General features: G+C 40.3%; 1 protein-coding gene across 15 annotated transcripts in view; it reads left to right on the top strand.

Moving 5' to 3' along the window:
* The window catches only part of BNC2 (basonuclin zinc finger protein 2), a 429,908-nt gene that overhangs the window by 170,708 nt on the left and 234,112 nt on the right, over positions 1-25,088 (top strand). For 8 of the 15 annotated variants that reach the window (XM_027105914.1, XM_027105903.1, XM_027105902.1 and 5 more), the window contains exon 3: positions 2,793-2,876. The exons of the other annotated variants lie outside the window; for them this stretch is intronic. In XM_027105914.1, coding sequence (XP_026961715.1) covers positions 2,793-2,876 — 84 coding nt within the window. The remainder of the gene's footprint in view (positions 1-2,792; positions 2,877-25,088) is intronic. 15 annotated transcript variants of the gene reach the window in all.

The following is a 25,088-nucleotide window of genomic DNA, read 5'->3' as shown; positions in this document are numbered from 1 at the left end:
ATGCCGTGGGGCATGGCCAAAAAAAATTTTTAGGTCTGCTGTTTCTGTCAGGCATGTTTTGATTGCTTATAGATAGTTGGCTGACTGCTAAGGCTCTTGAATCAAAAGGCCTAATTGTCTAGGTGTGCTGAATTATACCTAATTAGATTATCAAGCTTTTACATCCTGTGTATTTTCCTTGGGACATTTTGATGAACTGGAAACAGATATAGCTTGCCTTTCCCTTATACTTTTTCTCTGTCTGATAATTGATGACTCTAATTGTGGTGGGTGACATAGGGGGAGTATTGTTAGATGGTGAACTCATGAGTGAAACCATGTGGATTTTGGTTCAAATCTCAATTTTCTCATCTTTAAGGTAGTCCGTTTTCACAGATCAGAAGGATTTTCTTTTCTGCTCAGAAATCCTGGGATTCTAAGATGGAGAGCACTCTTCGCTTTCCTCCTAGTTCCTTTTTGTGATTTGGATAGCTGAAACATTCCAGTAGCCTGGCACAGTTTCCTTCCAACTTAACTCACAGACCTTTTTGTTTTCTCTCAGCAACTGTGTATTTCTAAGTGTTTGAGGTTGTAATTGAGTGTAATTGTAGTTGTTTAACTTTCTCCATTCCTCTTGAGAGTGTTTATGAAATGCCTTCTGTGAGGGTAAAAAGGAACTAGAAACTTTGTCTTTGTGACATGGTCAACTAATATTAAGGTAAGTGCTAGTTGTTTCGTGTACATGAAATAAAGTATTATTTACACTTAATTTGCAACATATGCATTCTGGCTTATCTGCTGTAATCAGTTAAGTAGTCACGTTTATTAAGGTTTTATAGGAAACTTTGGGGGGGGGGTTGTTTTGATATGGAATATTCTAACTAATTTTCCCCCAATTCTTCTCTTGCACCCTAGGGAGAATTACTGTTGCACAACTCATTGGTGCCCTCACCATGTGTCAGTGTGGGGTGGGATCAGCATTGTTCTGTGGGTGACACAACACAGATGCAGTGTCTCTATTCCTCTCCATGACCCGTTTCTTTCTCATTTCTCAAGTTAGAGGAGAAATCCCCTTTAACCTTGCTGATGTTGTCCCAGACCAAAGAGCGAGTAGTAGGTCTTGATTTCTTGTGACACTTTCTTCATTTCCTTGTCTTCTTCGTAATTTCTTTCATATGAAACATCAGCAAATGCCTCTAGAATGGGTGCTACTAAAAGCAACTATTCCATGTTTTTCATTAACTTCTTTGAAATATGTTCTCGCTCTTTCTCATTTCTTAAGTTTGGGCTTTGTAATTTTCTAGCATGTGCCCCTGAGCTAGTTATTTACCTACTCTAAAGCTCCCCCTTTCTTGTGAAATGGAGATGCTCAGATCCCATAAGATGGTTGAAAGGAAAAAAAGGGTTAATCTCAATGTAAGTTACCCACATGGTGACTGGCACAATGCAAGTGCTCAGTAAATGCAACCTCCTTTTCCTTTCCTTCTCAGGCTCCAGGTGAAGAAATTTGTTGGTAAAGAGTGGTTAATTTCAAAGACAGCTGATATTCTGTTGATGTCACTTTATGGAAATAGGCAGGAAGAAAGAATAAGACACTTGAAAAGAATAGGAAAGTTGGACCTGAAAATGTTTGAAGAGTTGACTTTTTAAAAATATATATGTTATATTCACTAGTAAACTTGCAAAGTGGAGTTTATTGAAAATTGCTTAAATCTGGAGAAGTGAACAGATTTGTGGGTCAAAAGAAAGAAGGAAATACCTTCTAAGACAGCATGCTTGGCTGAAAACTGATCTCTGAACAAAGGAAATTGATTGGCACAGATGATCCCAGTTGGAGTTAAAAAAATAAATAAAACAAAATACCAAAGGAGGGCTTTGAGAGGGAAAGAAGATACAGGTGAGATGAAGCTGATTGATGGATTGAGATTCTGATACACATAGATAGTTGTATGATTAATGAAGGTAGTATGTGTTTGGAAATACTGAGTAGAGATTTAGAGAAGCATTTAAAAAGCAGAAAACAGGTTTCAATGGAATCTAAATTCTCTTTATCTTAAAAATTTTTAAATGAAGTAAGCATGTGACTAATAAGTAGGTAATATTTCAGGATGAGAGCAACTAATTGTAATAGGTAGCTTAGTTTTGAAAGGGAATCTTAGCGGCTTTCGTTGTAGGATTCTAGATACAGAGAAACATTTACTAAGTCATAGCTTTCTTGTTATTTTTAGTGTTAGAGCAGACGTAAAATGAACCTCTTAAATGTAGCTCAAATACAGTAAGTAAATAATACATGTTGATAAATACTAGCCCATGCCAGGAATAGAAAAAAAAAATGTGAACTGGTATTTTAAGTGTGCAAAGGAACTTTAGACATTACAGAATGCAGTTTTCTTAACTCCCACTTAAGAAAATGAAAAGAGAAAAAAAAGTCACCAATTTCAAGCAGAGATTGTTTCTTTTTCCCTTCCCTCATTTCCTCCCTTCCTTCCTTTTGACTTTCCTCCTTCTCTCCTCCTCCTTCTGTAGTCCACAGATATTAAGTGCCTGCTTTGGCTGTGGATACAAGGGGCAATAAAATTTATGTGGATTTTTTCTTTTTAGAATTTACCTTTTGGTAGTTAATAAACGTGAGTGTGTGATATTTACAATATATTTGACCTACTGAGTGTCAAAAACCTGTGAAGCCGTGATGGAAGCCGTTCTGTTTCAGAACTGCAGTCGGGATGTCCCTGCTTCTGCCTGGGTCAAGTGTGTTTGTGTGCAGTTTGCAGCAGCCTCCACAGCCAGCATCTAACTTGGCTGTATTCCCCCAGGTTCCAGTGGCATGTGCTGGCAGAGTGCTGGGTGCAGACTTCTGCCCAAACCTGGAGGAGCCAGACCAGAGGCTGGAAGTCCAGGTTGGAGTCTTACTGTTTTATCAGTTGGGGGTGGTGTGACAGTAACAGTGGTCTCTGAGGGCCGTGCAGATACATCAGATGCCATCAGGAGACAGGCAACTGCTGAGACAGGTATAACAGAGGGCCCGGTGTAGCATCTGTGCAGCCAAAAGTCCTTTTCAGGATGAGTTGTATGTAACTAGAGATCATTCATTTACTCACTCAAGAAGTCAAGACTTAGTGAATAAGAACGTGGTTTCTGAAGGCTGGCTACCTAGGTTGACACAGTTGCTATGAGATCTTTGGCAAGTCCCTCAACCTAACTGGGCTTTAGCTTTCTCATCTATGAAATGGAGATTTCCCACACTAGGTGAATGAGGATTAAATGTTATAACACATGCCTAACAGTTAGCACAGGACCTGGCACATAACAGGCACTCAGGAAATCTTAGCTCTCACTTTTTCAAATCATCATTATCAAGTGCTAAGAATGATGCTAGGCTCTGGGGACACCTGGGGAGCCAGTCATGTTTCCTGCATTGTGGTCTCCCAGCTCAGGAGAATGGAAGCCGTTCAGCTGGGCGCTGTATTAGAAAAATAGGACTTAATGATAAGTAGCTTCCTTCTTCATAGATTGGGAGATATGTCCTCTGGTGTAATATTAAGTTTATTTACAAAGCACATTTTTCATGAAAGTATTGACTTGGAATTCGTTGTGTGGTCTTGAGAAATTAGAAACAGTGTGGTGTATTGCAGATTAAAAATATAAATATGACATCCTGGCCAAAGGCCTATCTCCACTTCCAGGTACCTGTTAATAGTTATGGAATGTGTGTGCCAGAGATGCAAAGATGGAGGCTGAAGTTTCAATATGGGTGGCACCCCCTTGCGTGGGCAAACCCATACTATTCTTTAGGGCCTCTATTTGGAGTCATTTTGTAAATTTTAAGACTTAGGGGATGAGCGTAGTGAGCTCAGTGTTAAAACATTTTTTTTTGTTTTTTTTACTGATTTAGACACCCCAAATGAGAAAAGAGAATAGTTTAAAAAATTGACTTCACAGTGGGCGTGATGGCAGAAGTGGTGGTCGGAGGAGGTTTCAGAGGTTTTACGATACTCTGAAGGGGACACCATCTCTTGCACACCTGCTCTTGGCCTAGGGAAGGCCACCTGAGCTCAGCGGTGCCACAAGCTGGTACTGTCTGGGCGACATATGGCTATGATACAACAGAAAAGCAGGTGTGGCACGTATGAGACATGATCATGCGTTTCCCAGTTTTAGAAGGCGCACAGCTTGTGTGTGACACATATATGCAGAGTGATGGAAGACTTTTTGTGAAGAGTAGTCTGATCCTTGACCCCTTCGGGTAGGACGAGTGATGTTCTTCAAACACGTCACCTGGAATGGTCTGTCATGGGTGGCTGTTGGATAATCTGTTTTTGAACCTTGAGTTATGGAGCAAAGAGCGATGGGTTTTGCAGATGTGGGTGTGTGTGAAATAAAACTGAAAGAGACCAATGGAGCACTTTACTTCGACATACCAAGGGAGAAAATGTATATTTACATGTTGAAGTGAAACCGTGGTCGTAGGTAGCTAAACAGATTGTGGAGTTGACAGTTCAGCGAGGGCCTTGCAAAGAAGACCAAGTTACTGGGCAAAGAAAAGAAAGTGCTCATTTCATTGGATTCCTCATATTGCAATAGCACTTTGGTGGACTGAGTGGAAAAGATGAATATGTGAAAAGATAGTCAACTACAAAGCATTGGTGAATTAACTGGGACCCACTTGAACCATTTCTTTCTCTCTTTTCTCCTCTTCTTTTCTAATTATGGCTTCCATACATTTGGATAATATCTGGTACATATTCATATTATGTCCGTCATAATAAAGTTGACACTTAATATATTCTTCACCAGCTAACAGTTCCAAGAGTAGCTTAGAGTCCTTTCATTTTTGCCATGGCATGTGCATTCTGGTCTTTTTTTTTTTCTTTTTTCCTATCAAGTGAGCCATTTCTTATTTTTTAGTCCAACTCTGCACTCCGGGGAACTCATCATAGGACTTGCCAGCGTCGTTTACTTTTCCTTCTTGGATCTCAGACTTTCCCCCAGGGCCAGGCATTATAACCATGAGAGGATTTTATGTTTGGCCTCTTGATTCTGAGAATAATCTCTTGTACACCTCGATTTAGGAGCTCTGGCTTGTTTATATCCTTTTCTGTGAAGGATTTTCATTTAGACACACAGTACCCATATGTGGTTTACTTTTGTACTTTTACCTGACATGAATTCTCAGGACCGATGGAGCCCCTTCCTCTTCTTACCTTCTTTCTTTTAACCCTGTCCTTTTAATCCTTAAAATTTCAGGTGACTTAGCAACTTTATCATTTAATAATCCCGAGATCCCTGACACTCCTTCACGAACATACCCTTGGTTTTGAATGACTGTCATTGTTGAAGTCTGAGCATGACTTGACTTTTGCAAGGGCATCTGCTGTCTTTTTTGTGTTAATATACCTGCTTTAGAAAAGTAGCTGGAAATCCAGACTTTGACTTACTGTCTTAATTTTCTTGATTTTCTTCAGTGGCTTTTGAAGTACATATGAAACTGTGTACTTTCTTTAGCTCTGGAGGTTAACTGATGCATAGGCTCTCAAAATTGTCCTCTTACATAATTATTTTATGGGAAATTGTTATTCTAGTTTAGACCTCCCTTAATTGCTGTTAAATATCTTATTTTATTTTGTTTTATTTATTTTTATAAATGTATTTAGTTTTGGCTGCATTGGGTCTTTGTTGCTGCGCGCGGGCTTTGTCTAGTTGCGGCGAGCCAGGGCTACTCTTCGTTGCGGTGCGTGGGCTTCTCGTGACGGTGGCTTCTCTTGTTGCAGAGTGCGGGCTTCAGGAGCTGTGACACACGGGTCTCAGTAGTTGTGGCTCTCAGGCTCTAGCGTGCAGGCTTCAGTAGTTGTGGCTCACGGGCTTAGTTGCTCCGTGGCATGTGGGATCTTCCCACACCGGGGCTCGAACCTATGTCCCTTGCATTGGCAGGCGGATTGTCAACCCCTGCACCACCAGGAAAGTCCCAAATATTTTATTTTTAATCATAAAAGTGACTGTTCTAGTCTCACTGTGCCTCATCGTGTGTTGTTACAGTTAGCCTAGCACAGTTCCTTTCCTGGTTGGGAATTCAAGATGTGGGGTTTGACTTGGTATTTTTCACCACTAAAGTGCTTAGAAAATTAGAGTAAATAATGAACCAATATTTCAGTACCCGATTAGACACAATTTACTGTGATGTTTCATAAACCACAGACTCCTTTCTTCTGTGAACGCGTGAAGGATCACTTTTTTTTCCCCAGACATACTGGGGTACAAATGTAAATTTCCATAAAATTTAAATGAGCTGCTTCCTGTAATTAATGAACAATTGTGGCTGCTGTCTAGTCTACATTGTAATTAACCGTGATCAGGCTTGTTTAGTGATGACACTGTTCCTGTAATAATTTGACAAGCTACTGTGAATTTGCCAGGTTCTTAAACAACCTGCAGCATTCACTTACAGAAGCACAGGGACGGCGGCGGCTGCTAGTTAAATGCAGCATAAGGGCGAAGCAGAGCTGCCCATTGAAGTCTATCGATCACCACGAACAGGTTTACATTCCTGTGATTTGGGAGAAGTTAATTAATTTTGTGTGGGTTGTCTTGAAAACTTTTTATTACATGGTAAACCTAATGGGGCAAAGCCGGTCAGTTTTGTGAACTCATAATGAAGCTAACTAATTTTCTATATGGTTATCATCTATACGGACACCCGGAAGCTGAGGTTCCCCCTTCCCACCCTGTTAAATAGATGTAATATTTTAAACAACGACAGCAACAGGCTGTTCCCTCCCCAAATTTATTCCCAGCATCTCTCAAATACAAGTTTACTTTTTTATTGAGTGTGTGTGTTAGGAAGAGCACATGACATTGTGCCAAGCACAGTCCTGTCACAGGGAGAGGGAGCCATCCAAGGGGACCGGTAGCCATGTCCATAGTCACTAGCGCACCCGCCGGCCTGAGCCCCCCTTAAGGTTAAGAACTGTTCAAAACGTTACTGTCTAGTTACTGTGGTGTCTTTCATTCAGATTCTGTTTATTGACTAAACCACAAGGATTCCTGCCCAAAGTACCAGGCGGTCTATGCTTGACTGATTTTGATTTTCTAACATCAGCCCTGGGGTTTATTTGAAAAATGTACATACACTGCAGCTTTAACAAGTCAAGTGACTGCATGTTTTTGACCATGGAGTCGAGTATATCTGAAGATCATTAAATTTAGAGGGGAAAGGAGGGGTGGAGAATAAGTGTAGTAGTCATTGTACCATTGCAAAGAGAGAGAGAGTGTGGGTGTGTGTGTGACACATGGTTTTTGTCTTTTCATCTTCTCCAAGAGCCAGAAAGTTTCCTGCCGTTCTCTTTCCAGCTATTGACAAATGATTGCCAGATGTGAGATCTTTGCAGTGCTCTTTCCCTCAGCAAACCTGCAGCGATGGGATATTTGATTCTCCCTTGCCCATTTCATCTCCTTTCCACATCTGCCAGGGACACACAAGCAATACATCCCTACATGAGAGTTTAAAGTTTATTCAGCTCCTTTTTCCCCTCCGATAAAATGTGTTTGGAGACAACACAATGAGGTCCATATGACTTTCTCCCAACTCCACTGTATGAAATTAGTTGTTTATTTTACTTATCTACCTCTCAGTAATTGAACGATTTCATTTTAGTTTCGGTCCATGGAAAATTTGATGCAACTCTGGGAATGCTAAGAGTTTCCTATTGTCTGCTTGCTGCAAGTATACCATCATCACAGCTTCTCTCTGATCGTCTCAATTCTGATAAAAACTAGACTGGTGGTTTCTATGGACTTCCTAGGAAAGTAGTTTTAATAAACAACTGTCAAAATAGTAAGTGTAGCATGTCTGGTAAAATTCAGTAGTCATTTAAGATCTAAAAAGCCATCCAGGAGGGAGAAAATTCAACTTGTTCGGCTTGGTTAGCTTACCTTGTCTTTGTGTCCATTGTTAAAGTTGTTATGGATAAGGTCCTAGTTTTAATCCCGAATAGCTTATAAAAGAGAACGTATAGTGAGTTTTGAAGGTATCTGAAATTAGCCTGTGTAGGCCACACACATAATCATTGACATGCACGGAAGCCTTTTGCATCTGCTTGGAATCTGTATTGATACTGATTTTTTTTTTCTCATCTTAGTTTACAAATATTTTCCGAAGTGCTCTTATAGCTTGTGTTCATACTATAGGGTGGGCTGACACAGGTGGCCTTTCAGTTTTCCTATTACACTTTTTGGCAAACGAAGAGGCCCCTTGCTCCCTGAATAAGATCAGCATTTTAATTTTTTTTAACATTTAAAAAATAATCCATAAAATGTCTGCCACATGTTCCCTAGTTGATGGAAATGTTTTCCAAATTAGAGTGTAGTATTGGATTCTTATTGTAAAAGTGCTAGCCTGTTTACTATTTCAGCTACCCTCTTAGCTACCTGTCATTATACAAATTTATGTTTTTGTGTGTGAAACTCAAATGATGAATGTAAGATAATTTTATGAATTTCTGAGGAAAAATTTTTTTTTTTTTTACTGTTAAGAAAGTAAATGGCTTTGCCCATGTGAGACTCAAAATAGGAAAAATGTGGTCTCTTTTTCATTCTGTTCTTTTAAAAAAAAAATAACAAAGCAACAGCAAACAAAACCTAACAAGAACGAAAACAAAAAGCCAACAGCCCCTGAAAAGAAGAAATCCTACTTAAGCCTAGGAAAAAGAGGTCAGCCAAACTCATGAAGATGTATACATGGAACGTCTGTTACTTTTTGTCTGTCAGTTAGATTATACCCTAGTAAAGCTTAACAGAGAATAAGGGGCACAACTGCTTACCACAAGTTGCCAAAATGTTGCATGTTTCTGTGGGAAGTGTCTTATTGAACAGGAGAGAAAATAATCGTACTTGAAGAAACCGTTCACTCTTAGAAAACAAGGCGGTGATCCTGATGGGGGGAGTAAGTTTAAACAACAACCCCCAACACAAAATTACCATGACCAACAAGGATCCCTGTGGAAAAACTGATGTTTTTGTTGTCCTTCGACGGTGCCCGAGGACTGACAGCAGGCCAGGCCCTCAGTGGATGCCAGTGGCTGGGAAGGTGGAGGCGAAGAGTGCTTTCACGAGACAGCAAGGTTAGGAGCTCCTGTGGCGGCACCAGGTCCCTTCAGGTTTGGGTTGTGTCTTGGGACTTGCTGTCACTAACGCATTTGCTGGTCTCTTGTGCCTTCCTGCCTTCTCCTCTGCATGGTTAGAGCCTGGGAGGCAGAGAGGTGCTAAGCAGTGGAGGTGCCATCCAGCCCGAGTGCCTAGGGAACATCCTTCAGAGGACGACCTGTCACCAGCCGTCAAAGAGGAGAGTGGCTTTGTGGTCTCTGAACATCTGGCCATGCTGCACAGGAAGCTGAGGGGGTGTCATTAATTGTGATGAAATAATTTAAACCATCAGGAATAAATGAGGCTGTTAAGCTAAGTTCAGATTCCATTTGCCATGCACATGTGTCTAGCAGCCTGTGTGCAGTTAAAAAAAATTGAATTATATTAGCTCATGAGTAGAAGTGAAATAGATACTGTAAATGAAACAACTTGCTGTATGGTGATGACACAGTGTTGAACCACTTCATAGAGTTACAGTTTGTAGGATCAGTATATTGAGAGTTGTACAGTATTTAATGAATTTTTTAAAAATAAATTTATTTATTTATTTGTTTTATTTTTGGCTGCATTGGGTCTTTGTTGCTGTGTGTGGGCTTTCTCTAGTTGCCGAGAGCGGGGGCTACTCTTCGTTGCAGAGCGCGGGCTTCTCGTTGCGGTGGCTTCTCTTGTCGTGGAGCACAGGCTCTAGGCGCGCGGGCTTCAGGAGTTGTGGCACGTGAGCTCAGTAGTTGTGGCTCTTGGGCTCTAGAGCACAGGCTCAGTAGTTGTGGCTCACGGGCTTAGTTGCTCTGCGGCACGTGGGATCTTCCTGGACCAGGGCTCGAACCCGTGTCCCCTGCATTGGCAGGCGGGTTCTTAACCACTGCGCCACCAGGGGAGCCCCATGAATTTTTATATAAAAGGATTCTTAAGGTATTGAGAGAGATAGTCAGGACCAGTGGTTTATTGGAGCACAGAGAGGACGGGTAGGTGGATGGGTATAAAAAAGCAAGCCTTCGGGCCAAGGTAGTTGGGTGGACGGGGTTCTTAGTCTGCTAAGCCAGGCTGAACTGATGCACGGCGGACCTTTCCATAGATTATGGCTTTGAGCCAGTATTGGGTGCTGTTGCTCCGCCTACGTACTCCAGGCTGGAGGACGATTTCTCTCTGATGACCAACTTTGGACGTCCCTTTGAGGCTTCCAGCACTTTGGGCACATCTGTGTTGTTTTCTTCAGAATGAAAACAACTCTCTTTGGTGATAGATGACTCCTCCAGCCGATGAACGTATTTTTAAGGCTTTGCATCATCAGTGAAGACTGATTTCAAGTGTAATTTTCAGGCACAGTGCAAAGAGGCAGTCTTCACTTCTTTACAAAGGCAAGACTGTCAGGTTGGAATGTCGGGACATCCCTGAGGTTTTGAGCACTAAACTGAGCAATGATGTGTAGGTTCCAAAGTACATTTCTAAAATAAAAGTCGTTCCTTTTATCCATGAGCAGAGTCTTCAAATTTGAACTTTTATTTAAAAATAAACACAGGAATCTGAAAAATAAAATGAGGCTGTTTAGATACAGGAAGCATTTTTTAAAACCGTCAGAGAAGTCATCCCTCTAGCAGGCGGAGGCGATGGTCCAGAGCCCTGGCAAGCCTTGGACAAAAGCCATATCGCTAGCTGTGTCTTATCTCACTTTGCCCTGTCCATCCCCTTGCTACCTCATTGCCTTTCTCTCTCCCCTGTTGTGTATCTCCTTTGTCTTTTCCTTTTCCATTTTCTCTTTTCCTTTATTCTCACTTATTTTTATCCTTTCTCTTTACAACCTGTTCTCATTCTTCATTCTCCAAAGAAACGAACTGCAATTCTGTTTTCATTTATAGTGTTAGTTTTCCTGCTACTAGTTAAAAGATTAATATGCTTTTTTAAAAAAAATTATTTATTCTTTTTTATTTTTGGCTGTGTTGGGTCTTCGTTGCTGCACGCGGGCTCCCCCTAGTTGCGGTGAGCGGGTGCTACTCTTCGTTGCGGTGCGCGGGCTTCTCATTGTCGTGGCTTCTCTTGTTGCGGAGCACGGGCTCTAGGCGTGCGGGCTTCAGTAGTTGTGGCACGTGGGCTCAGTAGTTGTGGCTTGTGGGCTCTAGAGCGCAGGCTCAGTAGCTCCGCGGTATGTGGGATCTTCCCAGGCCAGGGCTCAAACCCGTGTCCCTGGCATTGGCAGGCGGATTCTTAACCACTGTGCCACCAGGGAAGCCCTAGGTTGCATTTTAACTTAAACTTGTATGTGACCATTGGTGGATTTTTTTAAGGAATGTGAATGAACCTTGATTAGCTTTTTTAAAAAGGAATGCAGACTACTCACTAAATTATCCCTTTACCTGGACGCTTGAATGGAATTGTTGTCGATGAAAGCCAGAAATTTGTGGTTCTGAGTCACCATCTTCCTTCTTCCTCATAGAAGGAAGACATTCAAATCAAAACGCTTGCGTTTCCTGATGTCTAATAGAGTAACCAGTAGTTAGGATAATGCTCCTTGTGTGTTTTGATCTTTGGATTTCATTTTAATTCATGTAATAGAGTAGGAAGACTTACACGTTCTTCAGATCTATTTTCTTGGCATTGTTGGAAGGATTGAAGGAGATGATGTGTGCGGGGGGGGGGGGGCATTGTGCCTAGCACATTGCAAATAGTGATGTGACTGCATTATTGTTATTATATAAATGTATAAATTGTACTAGCATCTGTTGGCTAAGCAGGTAAAAATTAAGAATAAATCTTTCTCCTGAAAATTTCACACATCTCTACTATTTAAATGTTACTCACCTTTAAATAACAAGTTTTACAATTCTTCCCCCAAGAATAGGGAATGCAAGGTGAACGTGGGAAATTTTGAACAAGATACCTATGTTTTTCTTTCTTTACTTGGAAGAAATCACTGCATTCTGTAGAACATTTATTTGTTTCTCAAAACAAATAAGAAAATGATAGTATAGAAAACAAACTCATGGTTACCAAAGGGGAAACGTGGGCGGGGGATAAATCAGGAGTTTGGGATTAACATACACACTACTATATATAAAATAGATAATCAACAGGGACCTACTGTTTAGCACAGGGAACTCTACCCAATATTCTGTAATAACCTATATGGGAAAAGAATCTGAAAAAGAATGGACATATGTATAGGTATAACTGAATCACTTTGCTGTACATCTGAAACTAACACAACATTGTAAATCAACTACACTCCATTATAAGATAAAAGTTAAATTTAAAAAAAGAAAATGATAGTATACTCAGTAGTTGCTTGACGTTTTCTCTTGCAGGTGTTTTAGTAAATACAGATAAAAAGCAGTTTCATGAACGTAAGTCCACCACCCCCACTCTACACCTTTTAATTTTGATGGTGTGTGAACTGGATGCCCCTACATTTTGGGGGACCTTCTTTATTCTTCTGCTGTTATTACTCTCACTGTCTGCTTAAGTAGTAGTAAATTTGTAAATTCTGTGTCTTGAATTGTATATTTCAGGTACATTATAGATTAAATAAATGTTGGTTGAATGGCCTGAGAAGTGCATTTTGCATCCTGTCTCAATACCACTGTTTCTGTGAGAGGATATTATCTAGATTTCAGGTGACCAGCTTAACCTAAGCTGTTCATGTTGGGAACCGTCAGTATTAACACAAGAAGCTTATTTTTACTTTATGTAAGTTCCTTTGTCATAATAGCTTCATAGATGCTTCATAGAGGGAGAAAGAAAAGACGAGAAAACACGGAAGTATTTTAATTCTTGGCTTCAGTAGAGAGAATTATGTGTTTGGGGGTGTGTGCATGTATATGGATTTTGTATATACATACAACATATATCTCATTACCTACATATCCACATAATTTCTTTGTTTACAAGAATAACTGGTGATGTTCTGTTTGAATATTTTGTTGGAGTTAGGCATAATATATAATTTACATTGAGAACACTTAGTCCCTCTACCTCCACCTGCAAAAGAAAGAAAAAACTTTTCTTTGGGTGGATAATAGAACCTCAGTTTGTGTGTGAGATTCTTTAGGACTCAATATTTTTTTCATGTGGTTTTGAAATTTAAACCTGGAAATCATCTGAAGTTATATAATGTAATGTCTTCATCTTATAGATTTGGAAACTGAGGCCCAGAAGTTTTAAAAGCCTTGCCCCAAATTACATAGTTAGTAAAAATTCTCCATTTCTGACATCTGAAGAATGGAGTTACCCAAGAATATAAAGTTGTTACTCTTTAATGTTCAGTACATGCCAGTGGAGTTTCATGGAGTGTGGAAGCAGACCAAGTCCCCTTGAAATCATTGTTATTATAAAAACCATCTTTAAGTGCCTTTTTGGGATGGTACTGTGTTTGCATCCTATAAAAAGTGAGCTGAATAGACAGGGTCTCTGCCCTCTAGAAGTTTATAATCAAAAACAGATAATGTAGCTGACATCTGTTATTGTGTTAAGGTCCTACAAATAAACATTGATCAAATATATAAATAAAAGTTTTATATCAGAGACAAGTGAAAACCTGTTTGCTTGCCTGATTCACCCCTACACTGAAACCATCCGTGGAAGTTGTAAAATGACTAAACTGGACTAATCCTGACACCAGGATATTCCTGTAGGTTGTTATTTTTTAACGGTTTTCATGGAGTGCTGGCATTACCATCATGTCACTGATAGCTTATTGTGAGTGGGTCTAGATTCAGAGATGTTGTTTTTATCTTTCTGGTTAAAGAATTGGAAAGAATTGAATTCTCCCCCCCTCTATGGATTATTCTCATTTCTGCGATACCTGCTATTGTAAACCAGCATTCTGGAGTGTACTTTACAAAAGGTATCCAAGCCCCCCCCATGTTAATAGAAATGATATGTTTTTAAAAATTAACAGCCTTCCCCCCCCCAAGTCCCTAGAAAATGCATTAAAACAAATATAGGAGTTTAGGATTGATGCTGTAATGAGGTGAACTTATATATCCAAAAGGCTTCAAAGGGAATTGTAAGAAGAGGTAAGTTCACAACTTTGGAATGAGCAAATCTGGTTGTAAGTTTGAGTAAAGCTATACCAACTAAAATTAAGCATATGAAAGTTGGCAAGGGAGATAGGTATTGAGTTTGATCAAATATTTTCTTTCTGCATGCTTCAACTTTAATGCAAGGTATTTTAACAGTCACTTCAAAAATGAAGTGTGGGGAAACTAAAACAGCAACATCGGGAAGTCTAAACATGAACCCATAACAAAGTTCAAGACATTAAAAAAAATAGCTGTCCCTACCCTAGTGTGGGTGTCTGTAAATTAAACCGTGTGGATGCATAAATTAATTAGAAGCACAGTCACTGATATAAATCAAACTTATTTGGTACACTGATGAAATGAGCATTGTTTATAAGGTTATCTTGTTATTTAATCTCTTCTATATACACCTGGCTAGTTAGAATTATGAAGTAATAATACAATTAATGTGATGATGGTATACTTTTTCTTAGTACAGGCCTGATCCTGTAGGCCTTTCTTGACTGGGGTTTGTGAATATAGAGGATCATAGGAACTGGAAATTTTAATTAGCAAGAATGTTCCTCCTTTCCCCCTCCAGTTGTGTGGGTTTTTTTTTTTTTTTAATCTCAGGATGTTCCCTGGATAGTTTATTCTTTTTGAACCACTAATCTACTGACCCCAGAAGAAGGAACTGCCTTTAGATATTATTTTCTCAAAACTGTGCAAAGTTCATTATGAGAGCTACCTGCTGTCTTCCAGCTATACTCTGCTGTGCCACTGGGTCTCAAATAAAGAGAAAGTTTTACTTACAAATGAAGCCATTAGGAATTTCTTGAATAAACAAAGTTTTTTTTTCTTTGATGTGCAAAGGAATTTTGTTTATAACTATTAGTCATATAAGTCCATGTCTAACACATGCAAGGAACATTTGTTATCTTTTGTATGAAATGGAAAGTACTCTTGTCAGCTAGAGAGTAGAAAACAGAAACACTTTTTTAAAAAGCTAAACAGAATCCTAGTGCAGAAGAAAATTGTTAGTGTCATTATTTAGTATTTGATTCAGAACTTTTGCTTGGTATTTTTTTCCCTTATTTACCCTGCCTACTTTCCTAGTTTGCCACCCCCCAGACTCCATGAAGTTGGTTTTTTTATGTCTACAAATGAAAACTTTGCTTATGGGAAGTTAAATCAAAGCTGTGCACTTTATTGACCTTGCTCTCAGGTTGCTTACCTACTCCATGGCGTTCTTTTATTCTTTAACAGAACTTGACAGTGGTGTCCAATAATTTAACTAAGGAATTGCAGGGAAAAAAATGTCACAGGTAATTCCCTCTTGATTTATTTTTATGAATGGAGGCTGATGGCTTGTTGTTTCTACTTAATCTCATTTAGAGAATGGATTTAGAACAGGGTCCTTTTAGGACCACGCACAGGGCAATTAGGAATGTGTATCATAAAATCTTAATTGTGATTTTATTTTGCCCTAAACGGTTAGGATGTTTTTTTCCTTCTCTACTGGTCTATGTTGATGTTAAACATTTCCAAATTGACAAATCAGCTCTTTGGATATATTACTTTAAAGATTTTTGTCTTATCTTCGTAGGAATGCCGCACATTTCCATTTCAACAGTGATTATGATGCCGTGGCAGCATCCCCTGGCTGTTAGCAGAGTATGTAGTATTTCTGTGGTTTTGTGAATCAGTAACCACTAAAAGATTTCAGACCCATCACCTATGAATGCTTTGTGCAGAGTTTGCTTAATGAGAGCAAATGTGGCGTAAGACAACCTCAACAGTACGTGTAAGGATACATTTTCACTGTTACACTTGGCTCTGTCCTGGATTATGCAACTTGGATTTTCAGTCACTGTTAAACTATGCAGATATATCTGATGGAGTTTGGGTCTGTTTCCTGGAAGCCTTTCAGGACAATACTTATGAAACCAGTATTGAAATCAGGGGCTCTGCTGATCAGAGTCAGGCATATGGTGGGACACGATGCCTTCTGGGTTGAAGAGGTGACTAACAGTAGGCCGACAGTTCTTCTCTTCTTGCTTACTTGAGCTTGCTTCTCAGATCTGATAGGAAGCATGTTTCAAAGAGCTGAGAAGGCAGTATGGGCTACGTGCCCTTTTTCTAGCTGAGAGTGATGCATATGGCCAGAGTGTGTGAGAAGCTCCGAGGTATAGTCTGGGTCTCTGTTGAATAGAAGCCCTGGTGGTAAAAGTAAAGGGCTACAAGTTATACCCTTCAGAATTTTTCTGATGAGTATAGCTTCTCCATGGGCTGTCTATTCTTTTGGGTGGAAAGATCTAGCCTTCCTGGGCTTTCCTAGTTTCTTTCCCTAAACATTTATCTTTTCCTTTTACTGCGAATTATGTCACTTATCTCTTCCTTCATTTTGATACAGTCAGATACTGTGTTATCTTAGGATCTTTGGGAAGATGACTTAACCTAGGTCCTCCTGCAAACAGATCCTGAGACAGTGCCTTTCGTGAAGGTACTTAGTTCGGGTAGATGCCAGAGTAGGAGTGAAGGACCTGGGGAAACCAGTACAAAGATGAATTACTGAAGTACTACTGTTAATGGTGCTCATTCACACTTGGGCCTTCAGAGGTACCTCATGAATATGTCTCCACCCAAAGTAAAAGGAGAAAATGTTTACCCATTTGCTCTCATTCTCGGTTGAGCAGTGTGGCCCTGGGAGCACTAACTCTCCACACTTCTGATTTGTGCCTGTGCATCCTCCTCCAGGTCGTCAGGAATTGTGAGGCACACGGGGCAAACTCAGAGCAAGATGCTAATTAGCTACGAATCGGGGAAGTTGGTTGATGTGGCTGGAACAGGTGGTGAGACAGGAAGGATTTTTGGTAGCGCAGGGGAGGAGCCTGCTCTAGGGACTGATGCAGTGTTTTCAGGGTGGCTCTAAAACCTAGAGCCCTCTGGAGTCTTGTCTGTGCCGAATCCCTCGTTCGTTGTAGCATGCTTCTCAGGTGAGTTCAGGTGCTTTCACCTCCACTTTGTTGCTAGAAAGGAACGTTGACATTTTCCTAATAATTTCAGCATACCACTTGAAAAATTCCCCATTAGGACCAGAGTGATCAGCAATAGGTAATGCATTTCCCTATCATGGGCACAGTTCCATCACTTTATCCACATGGAAGCACGAACATTTATAGGCCTTGTCTCAATTATATACCATATCCTTGATTGTGGAATGGGGGAAAGTTGTTAACTGTTCAGCTACTCTTACTGTTCTTCTGAAAAACAGTTATTTAGCAGAATTCTTCCTCGGGGTGATCTGGCTCTTTCAGATCTTTAAACGTAGACTCGAATCCTCACCACCTTTTTCCAGATGGACCCAGGAACCCCAATAGGTATAGTTGATGCCTCTATTAAACTGTGATACCTGATAGATTAGTGAAGATTTAGAGAAGAGTGTAAGGAAAAACAAAAAGGTAGTCCTCAGTGAAATCAAAACCGTACGCATGTCTTCGGTACTTAGAGACGGAAGAGACTGTTTCCCAAACCAACTTCTTAGAAGAGCAGCTGAGCTGCACAGTTACTATATGTGTTCTTTTATTGTAGTTATGGGTTTTTATTGGAGTCAGGGTCCAAAAATGATAAGGCTAACCGTTGTCATGGATCATGCAGAGGTGATGAAACAACATCAAGGTTTCCTACCGTCCACCCTAAGCTGCAGTTCAGATCTTTAACACCCTTCTCTTCTCATAAGTGGGTGGACTGATTTTAATCATTTCTTTGTTGTATCTGACTTCTTTCCTTCCCGGATGTTCCTGTTTTTAAAGAAATACTTACTGCTTCTAAGATTGATACTTTAAGGATGGTAGAGAAGAACACGTTCTCCATGTGGACACGTAGATGGAAGGGCACCTTGCAAATGAAATGCATCACACAGGATCTGACATATAGTAATTCCCTCAATAAATTATTATTTTTTTAAAAAGGTAATGGACAGGGACAGGAAAACCAGAGAGGCAGATTCTAATGTGAATATAATACAGAGCTGTTAGAACATCGTCAGTCAGTTGGGTGTTTTGTTGTCCAGTGAGATGCTCTTCTGATTTGCTCTTTTGCCCCATTTCAGGACAGACAGTACGGTTTTAATCAAGAAAGAATTCAGTGTACTCTGTTAGGACTGAGGGAGTCGAACAGTTGGGTGATGTGAGGTTAAGATACCTTAGCACCTTGAGGGCACAGTGCAGCCTGAAGGGTGTGATAGAATATACCATCTGGAGGATAAGGACTTTTAGATGCTAAGGAAAATGATTTCCCCTTGTGGGCGCTTCAGGAACACTTTTCTGTCTTGTGGTTGGTCGCTTTCAATGTATGGCAATTGTTTTCCATTATGATCCCAAGCTCCAATCAATAGGTACAATGTTATGCAACTTATAGTTACATTATAACCAAAATATGTCACATGTGGTTTCTGAGTGGCTAATTTACAGTAAGTCTTTCTCAGTCCCTAAAGTGGATGTTATGACTAATTTGAACTCCCAGGGACAGAGGCATTTTTTTATATGAAAAGTGTGTGTGATGGGGGTGTGGGGTGCAGGGTGTAGAGATAGGAGGTGTAGTAAACCAGCGTGTCAGCTTATCCACATACAGATTGATCTCTCGGCATCTCCTTTGCATCCTCATGGGTTGTTGTGAATTATCTGCTCACCCTGGGAGAGATGTGCTCTGAATTCTAATAACTTGAAATCTGCGAATCTATTAAAACCATATTTGTAGCGCTAAAAAAAAAATTGATATTCACCGGGCAGTTTGCCCAACAAGAGAAAGTCAAAGAGATTATACACTTATCCTAAGTAACAGCAACCACCCTGCCAATTCCTCCTTTGAAAGAATACAGCAGACCCAAATTATACATCTATGGGTAAGGGGAGACAAGAAAAGAACTCAATATATCAAAATCAGAAAGTAAATTCCACGGTAATGGTTACAATAATGTTTCAAGATGTGATTTCAGCGTGGGCCTAGTCATGAACTAATCATAGCTTAGATGGGTTTAAAATTGTTTAAAGCACATCCTGAGGTTGTTAAATATGTTTACTCCTCTCCCTTGAAATTAGAATATTCACTCATATAACAATAGATCCCAAGATCACATGGGGCAAGGACAGCCACCTCATTGTTTGACAAAGAAAGTGAGGCCCGAGTGTCATGGTGACGTACTGTGGTCAAAACGTGGTCTTCTGATTTCCCATCTAAAGGTCTTTTCATCCGGGACTGAATTAACATATTTACCACCTACAGTATGCCACGGCCTGGTGATAGAAAGATGCATAAGCCAATGTTTCTGAGGGAGCTCTGCTACATGCAGTGGGTGGTAAGCTAATCTGTTCAGAGTTGTACTTTGATCTTCCCAAGGATGGGTTTTGTCCTGTTCATCTTTACGGTCCCAGCATCAACCATCATGCCTGGCACTTAGTAGGAAGGTACCTAATCATTGCTTGATGGATGGATGAATGAATGAATGAAGGTGATAAATGCTGATCGTTATGCCATGGAGTCACAGAGGGCAGGCAAACGCAGGAAGAATTCACACAGGAGAGAAGGTTTCAGTCAAGTTTTTGAATAGTGTTTTTCTACAGCAAAAAGAGTGGAGAACCGGCAAGCTCAGCTGAAGGACACTCTCCTTTAGAGTACGAACCAAGCTGTGTTCATCTTTGTACGCTCTGGACTCCAGCAGAGTGGCTGACACTTAGTGGGTTCTCAAAAAATACCCAGTGTGGGTTTCTCCCTATATAAACTTGAAGTGCACCTTCCTTTACTTTCTGTATTAAGAATCTGGTAAATGTTTTGGTTTTAAAATATTTCTTGTTTGATTATATCTGAATAATATGTATGCTAGAGTAAATGAAATGTTACCAAAAGAATAACTCTCTCCTTCGATTTAATTATGTCAATAAAAGTTGAAAGGACTGTTTGCTCAGATAATCCTCACTTTATGGTAATTGGGAATCGACTTTCTTTCTTGGGTTGTTGAAGGTGACTACTTCAAATGACTACACTAGGCATGACGTAGAGTCCCAGTGTTCGTTTTCAATTAACCACGTTGTTGATCATCTAGTCCAGTAGCAGTACTTCAGTTGTTTGCACTGCCTGTCTCAGTTGAGTAAAGCATGGAGCCAACAGGAGCCTGATTATGGATTTTATTCTTGTATGGGCTGGTTAGATTTGCAAAGTGAAAAACCTCTTGAATAAACATAGCACTCCAAATGTTGGTTAGCTGTTAAATAAATGGGTGCTGTTCTTACAAAGGAGGACTTGGCTAAAGAAGGTAGATCATCACATCTCATTACCATTCTTGGATGAACAACCAAAGCATGTATTCTGGTGACAGTGGTTTCATAATATTAACGTGTGTGTGTGTGTGTGTGTGTGTGTGTGTGAGAGAGAGAGAGAGAGAGAGAGAGGGAGGGAGGGAGGGAGGGAGGGAAGGGGAGAAAGAGAGAGGGAAATGTGTTTCTCTCTGAAATTAGTATTTACCTCTTTAATGGAAATAGGAAACCCACAATGTTCATTGTTGGCTTAAATCTTTTTTCAGATTAAAATACCACCCTAATACGAGTTCGTAAATATTTGAATTTGTTTGGAAATTTTAAAGCACTGTGTACTCGAGCAGGAAAAAAATTAAAGGAAAAATAATGTCAAGCAAGTAGTGTCCAGGTTGAGTAACACTGATTACATTAAAGTGAAATAGCTACCGCTTCCTCAAAACATCAGACTTTTTAAAAGGATATATCACCTCAAACATGTGTGAATCTTATTTTGAATAGATTAATGTTGATTATATTTTATACCAACAGCAAAACAGATAAACTTGCTGTTTAGGTATCTCATTTGAACTGAGAAAACATATCATTTCAGCTGGATGTGTGTGGAAGTTTTAGCAACAGGATTATCCAACAAGCCTGAGTAATGAAAGCTGACCTATGGTTTCTTTTCTTTTCTTTTTTTAAAAATTTATTTATTTTTTCTTTTTGGCTGCGTTGGGTCTCCATTGCTGCGTGCGGGCTTTCTCTAGTTGCGGCGAGTGGGGGCTACTCTTCATTGCCGTGCGGTGGCTTCTCTTGTTGCGGAGCTCGGGCTCTAGGCGCACAGGCTCAGTAGTTGTGGTGAGCAGGCTTTAGAGCGCAGGCTCAGCCGTTGTGGTGCACGGGCTTAGTTACTCTGCAGCATGTGGGATCCTCTCGGACCAGGGCTCAAACCCGTGTCCCCTGCATTGGCAGGTGGATTCTCAACCACTGCGCCACCAGGGAAGCCCTGACCCATGGTTTCTTGAAAGATGTTTTTACTTAATTGCCAAGATAGCTTAGATGTTGTTTAGTGGGTTGTCAGTTGCACTGTAGTATTCAGATAATTGTAAGTATTGGTCAGTAACATCCTTGTGCATGTTTTTAAGCTGCTGTTTCTTTTTCTTAATGAAGCATATTAAATATCTTTACCATCACCTGCCTGTTTTATTGGAGTCACACTTTCCAGAAAAACAAAACACCTACATAGAGTTACAGGAGAGAGCTTTTGCAACGGAGATGACAGAGATCAGTGGAATGCCAAAATTACCGGAGTGAAGAAAACAGAATTGAAGATGAGACCAAAAACAGAGAGACAGAAAAGCCCTCTGGCAAAATATAGCTCTGGAGGAAAATATGTTAGAAGGTAGAACTTCATAGAAAAAAAATGTATTTTATGGGAAAAATACACTAAAAACCACATGACCTCCTAGTTACTGAAATAGAAATTCAGATTTTATATACAGAGTAAACTACTCAAAAGAATTGTCAAAGAAGTCATTATTAAAATTACTGTTTTGTTTTTTTACAGATACAGATACTCCTTGAAATACCCCAAAGGAAAAAAACAACAAATTAATACATTTTCAAATAAAATGTTAATTAAATATAGTTCCTTTATTATTTTTAACCTTAGAATTCCTTATTGTAAATATTACTAGAACACTAATCATGGTAGTATGTATCTTTTAATTAGTGATGATTCCTAGGGAGAGTTAAACAGGTAGGAAGTATATGTTTATAGATTTGGGGGGTCTTGTTATTCTTTTAAGCAAATGTTTAATTATAGAGGAAAGAAAATTTGAAAATAATATCCACCTTAAACTTTAAAAAAGAAGTTAGAGGACACAGTAGCAAGGTGGAAACAGGTCTTTGGTCACCATGCCTTGGAATGCAAATAAGATCATGTTGGCGGATGATCCTAATCTGAGTGGGCTCAGATTTATGGTGTGTGATGGCCTGTTTTAAGAAGTAGTCAGTTTTGTTCCAGTTAGAAAGTTAACTGGCGATATTAGTTTTCATATCTCCAAATTAGTCTTAGTTATAAATTCATGATGCTAGTCAAATATTAAATACACTTTTGTGCTTTGTGCTTGGTTGCATAAGACAGTTTCAAACAGTAAAGTAAGATGATTAGGACTGCTCAGCCTAAAAGACGGCGCGGGTCTAGTGTGGAATGGTTTCTGTGATGTCTAAGGCACCACCCTCGTTTACAAAGAATCTCTTAGATTTAGAGTAGCCTGGATATCCACAGCATTAAACATAATACTTCACTGGTATAAGTAGAACATTCCAATGTACACATTTCATGTTGACATGTTTACAGAAAAGTCTCTGAGTTGTAATCATTAGTCAAATATCAGATTCGCACAGGTGTGTGTTTTAGCCAGTTGCAGGCCGGGGTGCCCATGTACCTCTTGCTCATGACTCAGTTCAGATGTTTCTTCTTTTTTAATAGTTCCCTCTCCTCCTTGTCCACCTGGTCTAGGTTTCGTGCACTCTTGATCAGGAGCTTCCTGGGAATCCCTCTATCCCTGTTCCTACCGTACCATCTGTTCCCATCACACCATATTATAATTGCTTTCTTAGTGGTTCTCACCTCCATTTAGGCTGCTTTGATTTGTGGCCATGTCTCGTGCCTCTAGCACCCAGTACAGTGTCTGGCACACAGGTGTCAGGTGCTGAGTAGGTGCTTGAATGCATGCATAATTGAATGAATGGGAGGAAGGAAGAACTAGACAAAATACATCGTGTGATGGAAATATCACCTTAGGTTTATAGAGTGTTTTTCACTTATTTTCCCCTACATTTGGAGAAGTAGGCACGGAGCTATGATGCTATTTAATTTACAGAAGAAGAAAAGGCAAATGATTTGACCAGAGTCAACAGACGTGTCAGACACAGCCCCCAACTACCTGCTTTGGATTGCGTTTGTTAACTCTGTATTGCTGATTCTTTTTTTTTTTTTTTTTTGCGGTACGTGGGCCTCTCACTGCTGTGGCCTCTCCCGTTGCGGAGCACAGGCTCCAGACGTGCAGGCTCAGCGGCCATGGCTCACGGGCCCAGCGGCTCCGCGGCATGTGGGATCTTCCCGGACCGGGGCACGAACCCGCGTCCCCTGCATCGGCAGGCGGACTCTCAACCACTGCGCCACCAGGGAAGCCCTGTATTGCTGATTCTTTATCATAGTAACGAGGTTAATGGTAATGAGGCTGCCTGAGGCCAGGTTGAAAGTGGGGAGGGTTTACCCGCAGAGCAATATAGCAAGCTCAGCCAAAGGTATCAACCACGTTCCCCTTACTTGCCCCTGTTTTTCTAAATGCTGTTACTGCCCCTACTATGATTTTTCTGTCATTGTTCATGAATCTGTGATCGATGACTACCTAGAAACCATGGCCAACACCACACCAGATTAGGACAAGGGCAATTTTCCTGAAATTTTACCAAATAGAATTTCTGAAGGTGAGTTACTTACTACAAAGCCAAATTCCCTTTGGTGCCCCAAAGCAGTCCCAGCCTAAAGGATAGAGGCCCCGAACAGAAACCTGGTGTGACTTTTTGAGTCAGGGCCACCATTTGGTGCAGTTGCAGTGGAATGTTACTGGACATAGAAGTTTTGACCCCATGAAGTTGTGGTTGAGAGCGGTACTGAGGACTCTGGGCTTTCTGGGCAAAGGGCAGCCATTGGCAAAGAATTAGCATGTTCACGTGTGACAACATGGGCAAGTAGCAGCCAAGGAAGGGCATGGGACCCTGGAGGTGTAGGAGGTCGGTGACAGGGAGCAGTCCCATTGAGTCCAGTGATGAAATGAGCACTGCCTTCCCAAGTCCAGAGTTGGTCCTTTTCTTGTCATGGTATTTCCCTTTTCACTGAGAAACAGGAAGAAGGAAGGCCTGCTAATTAGAGACGTAGGATAGAGGGATTTGAGGACCACTGGAGGGTTAGTTTGCATAGCAGATCTCTAAAGAGAAGGGCTAGTTAGTTGGGTTAGATCTTTCTTTGAGCGGGGATTACCTCCTTCCGTGTCTGGGGCCATACACTTAATATAGCAGGACTGTATAGCTAGTTTCTAGACTTTATGTTAAACAATACGTTTACACAAATAGGAAATTGATGATTAAGGCAAAGACTTTTGGAAAATCTGTTTTCATAAGTGTCCCCTTTCATATTTTTTTCTTAACTAAGTAAGGAAGTAATATTCACACCTCACACTTGAAATTTTGTTCTGTCTTAGATATCCCAGCAGGTATGTTTGAGGGTATAGGGGTATGATCTCTCTCTGAGGTTTTTGAAATGCTGTTTTGCATTTTTTTTCTGTGTGATGTCAGAGGACAGAGCTAGAACCTGAATGTAGTTTACAGAAAGACACAATTTTAGAGCAAATATTCTAAGAACTAGAATAATGACACCAAGATTATCACATATCAGAGGTCATCTAGTTCAGGCCTCTGTAGTCATGGTGTGACCCAGAGTTACACAGCTGGAATAAATAACCCAGTTGGTAAATGAGACTGAACCTATGTTGATGTTAGTAAAAATACAGTGGGCGGCTGCAGATCACGAGGATTTTTCTGGGTTAGGGGGGTTGATTAGTGATGTTGTTGATGGAATCACCACATTTTATAGTGAAACAGATTAGATGGTCAGACAGTG

Source organism: Aethalodelphis obliquidens, unplaced genomic scaffold (genome assembly GCF_003676395.1).
Source record: "Aethalodelphis obliquidens isolate GAN/ISIS:26980383/991018 unplaced genomic scaffold, ASM367639v1 scaffold7, whole genome shotgun sequence".
NCBI classification, from domain to species: domain Eukaryota; kingdom Metazoa; phylum Chordata; class Mammalia; order Artiodactyla; family Delphinidae; genus Aethalodelphis; species Aethalodelphis obliquidens.
This window is presented reverse-complemented; position numbering and strand designations above follow the sequence as displayed.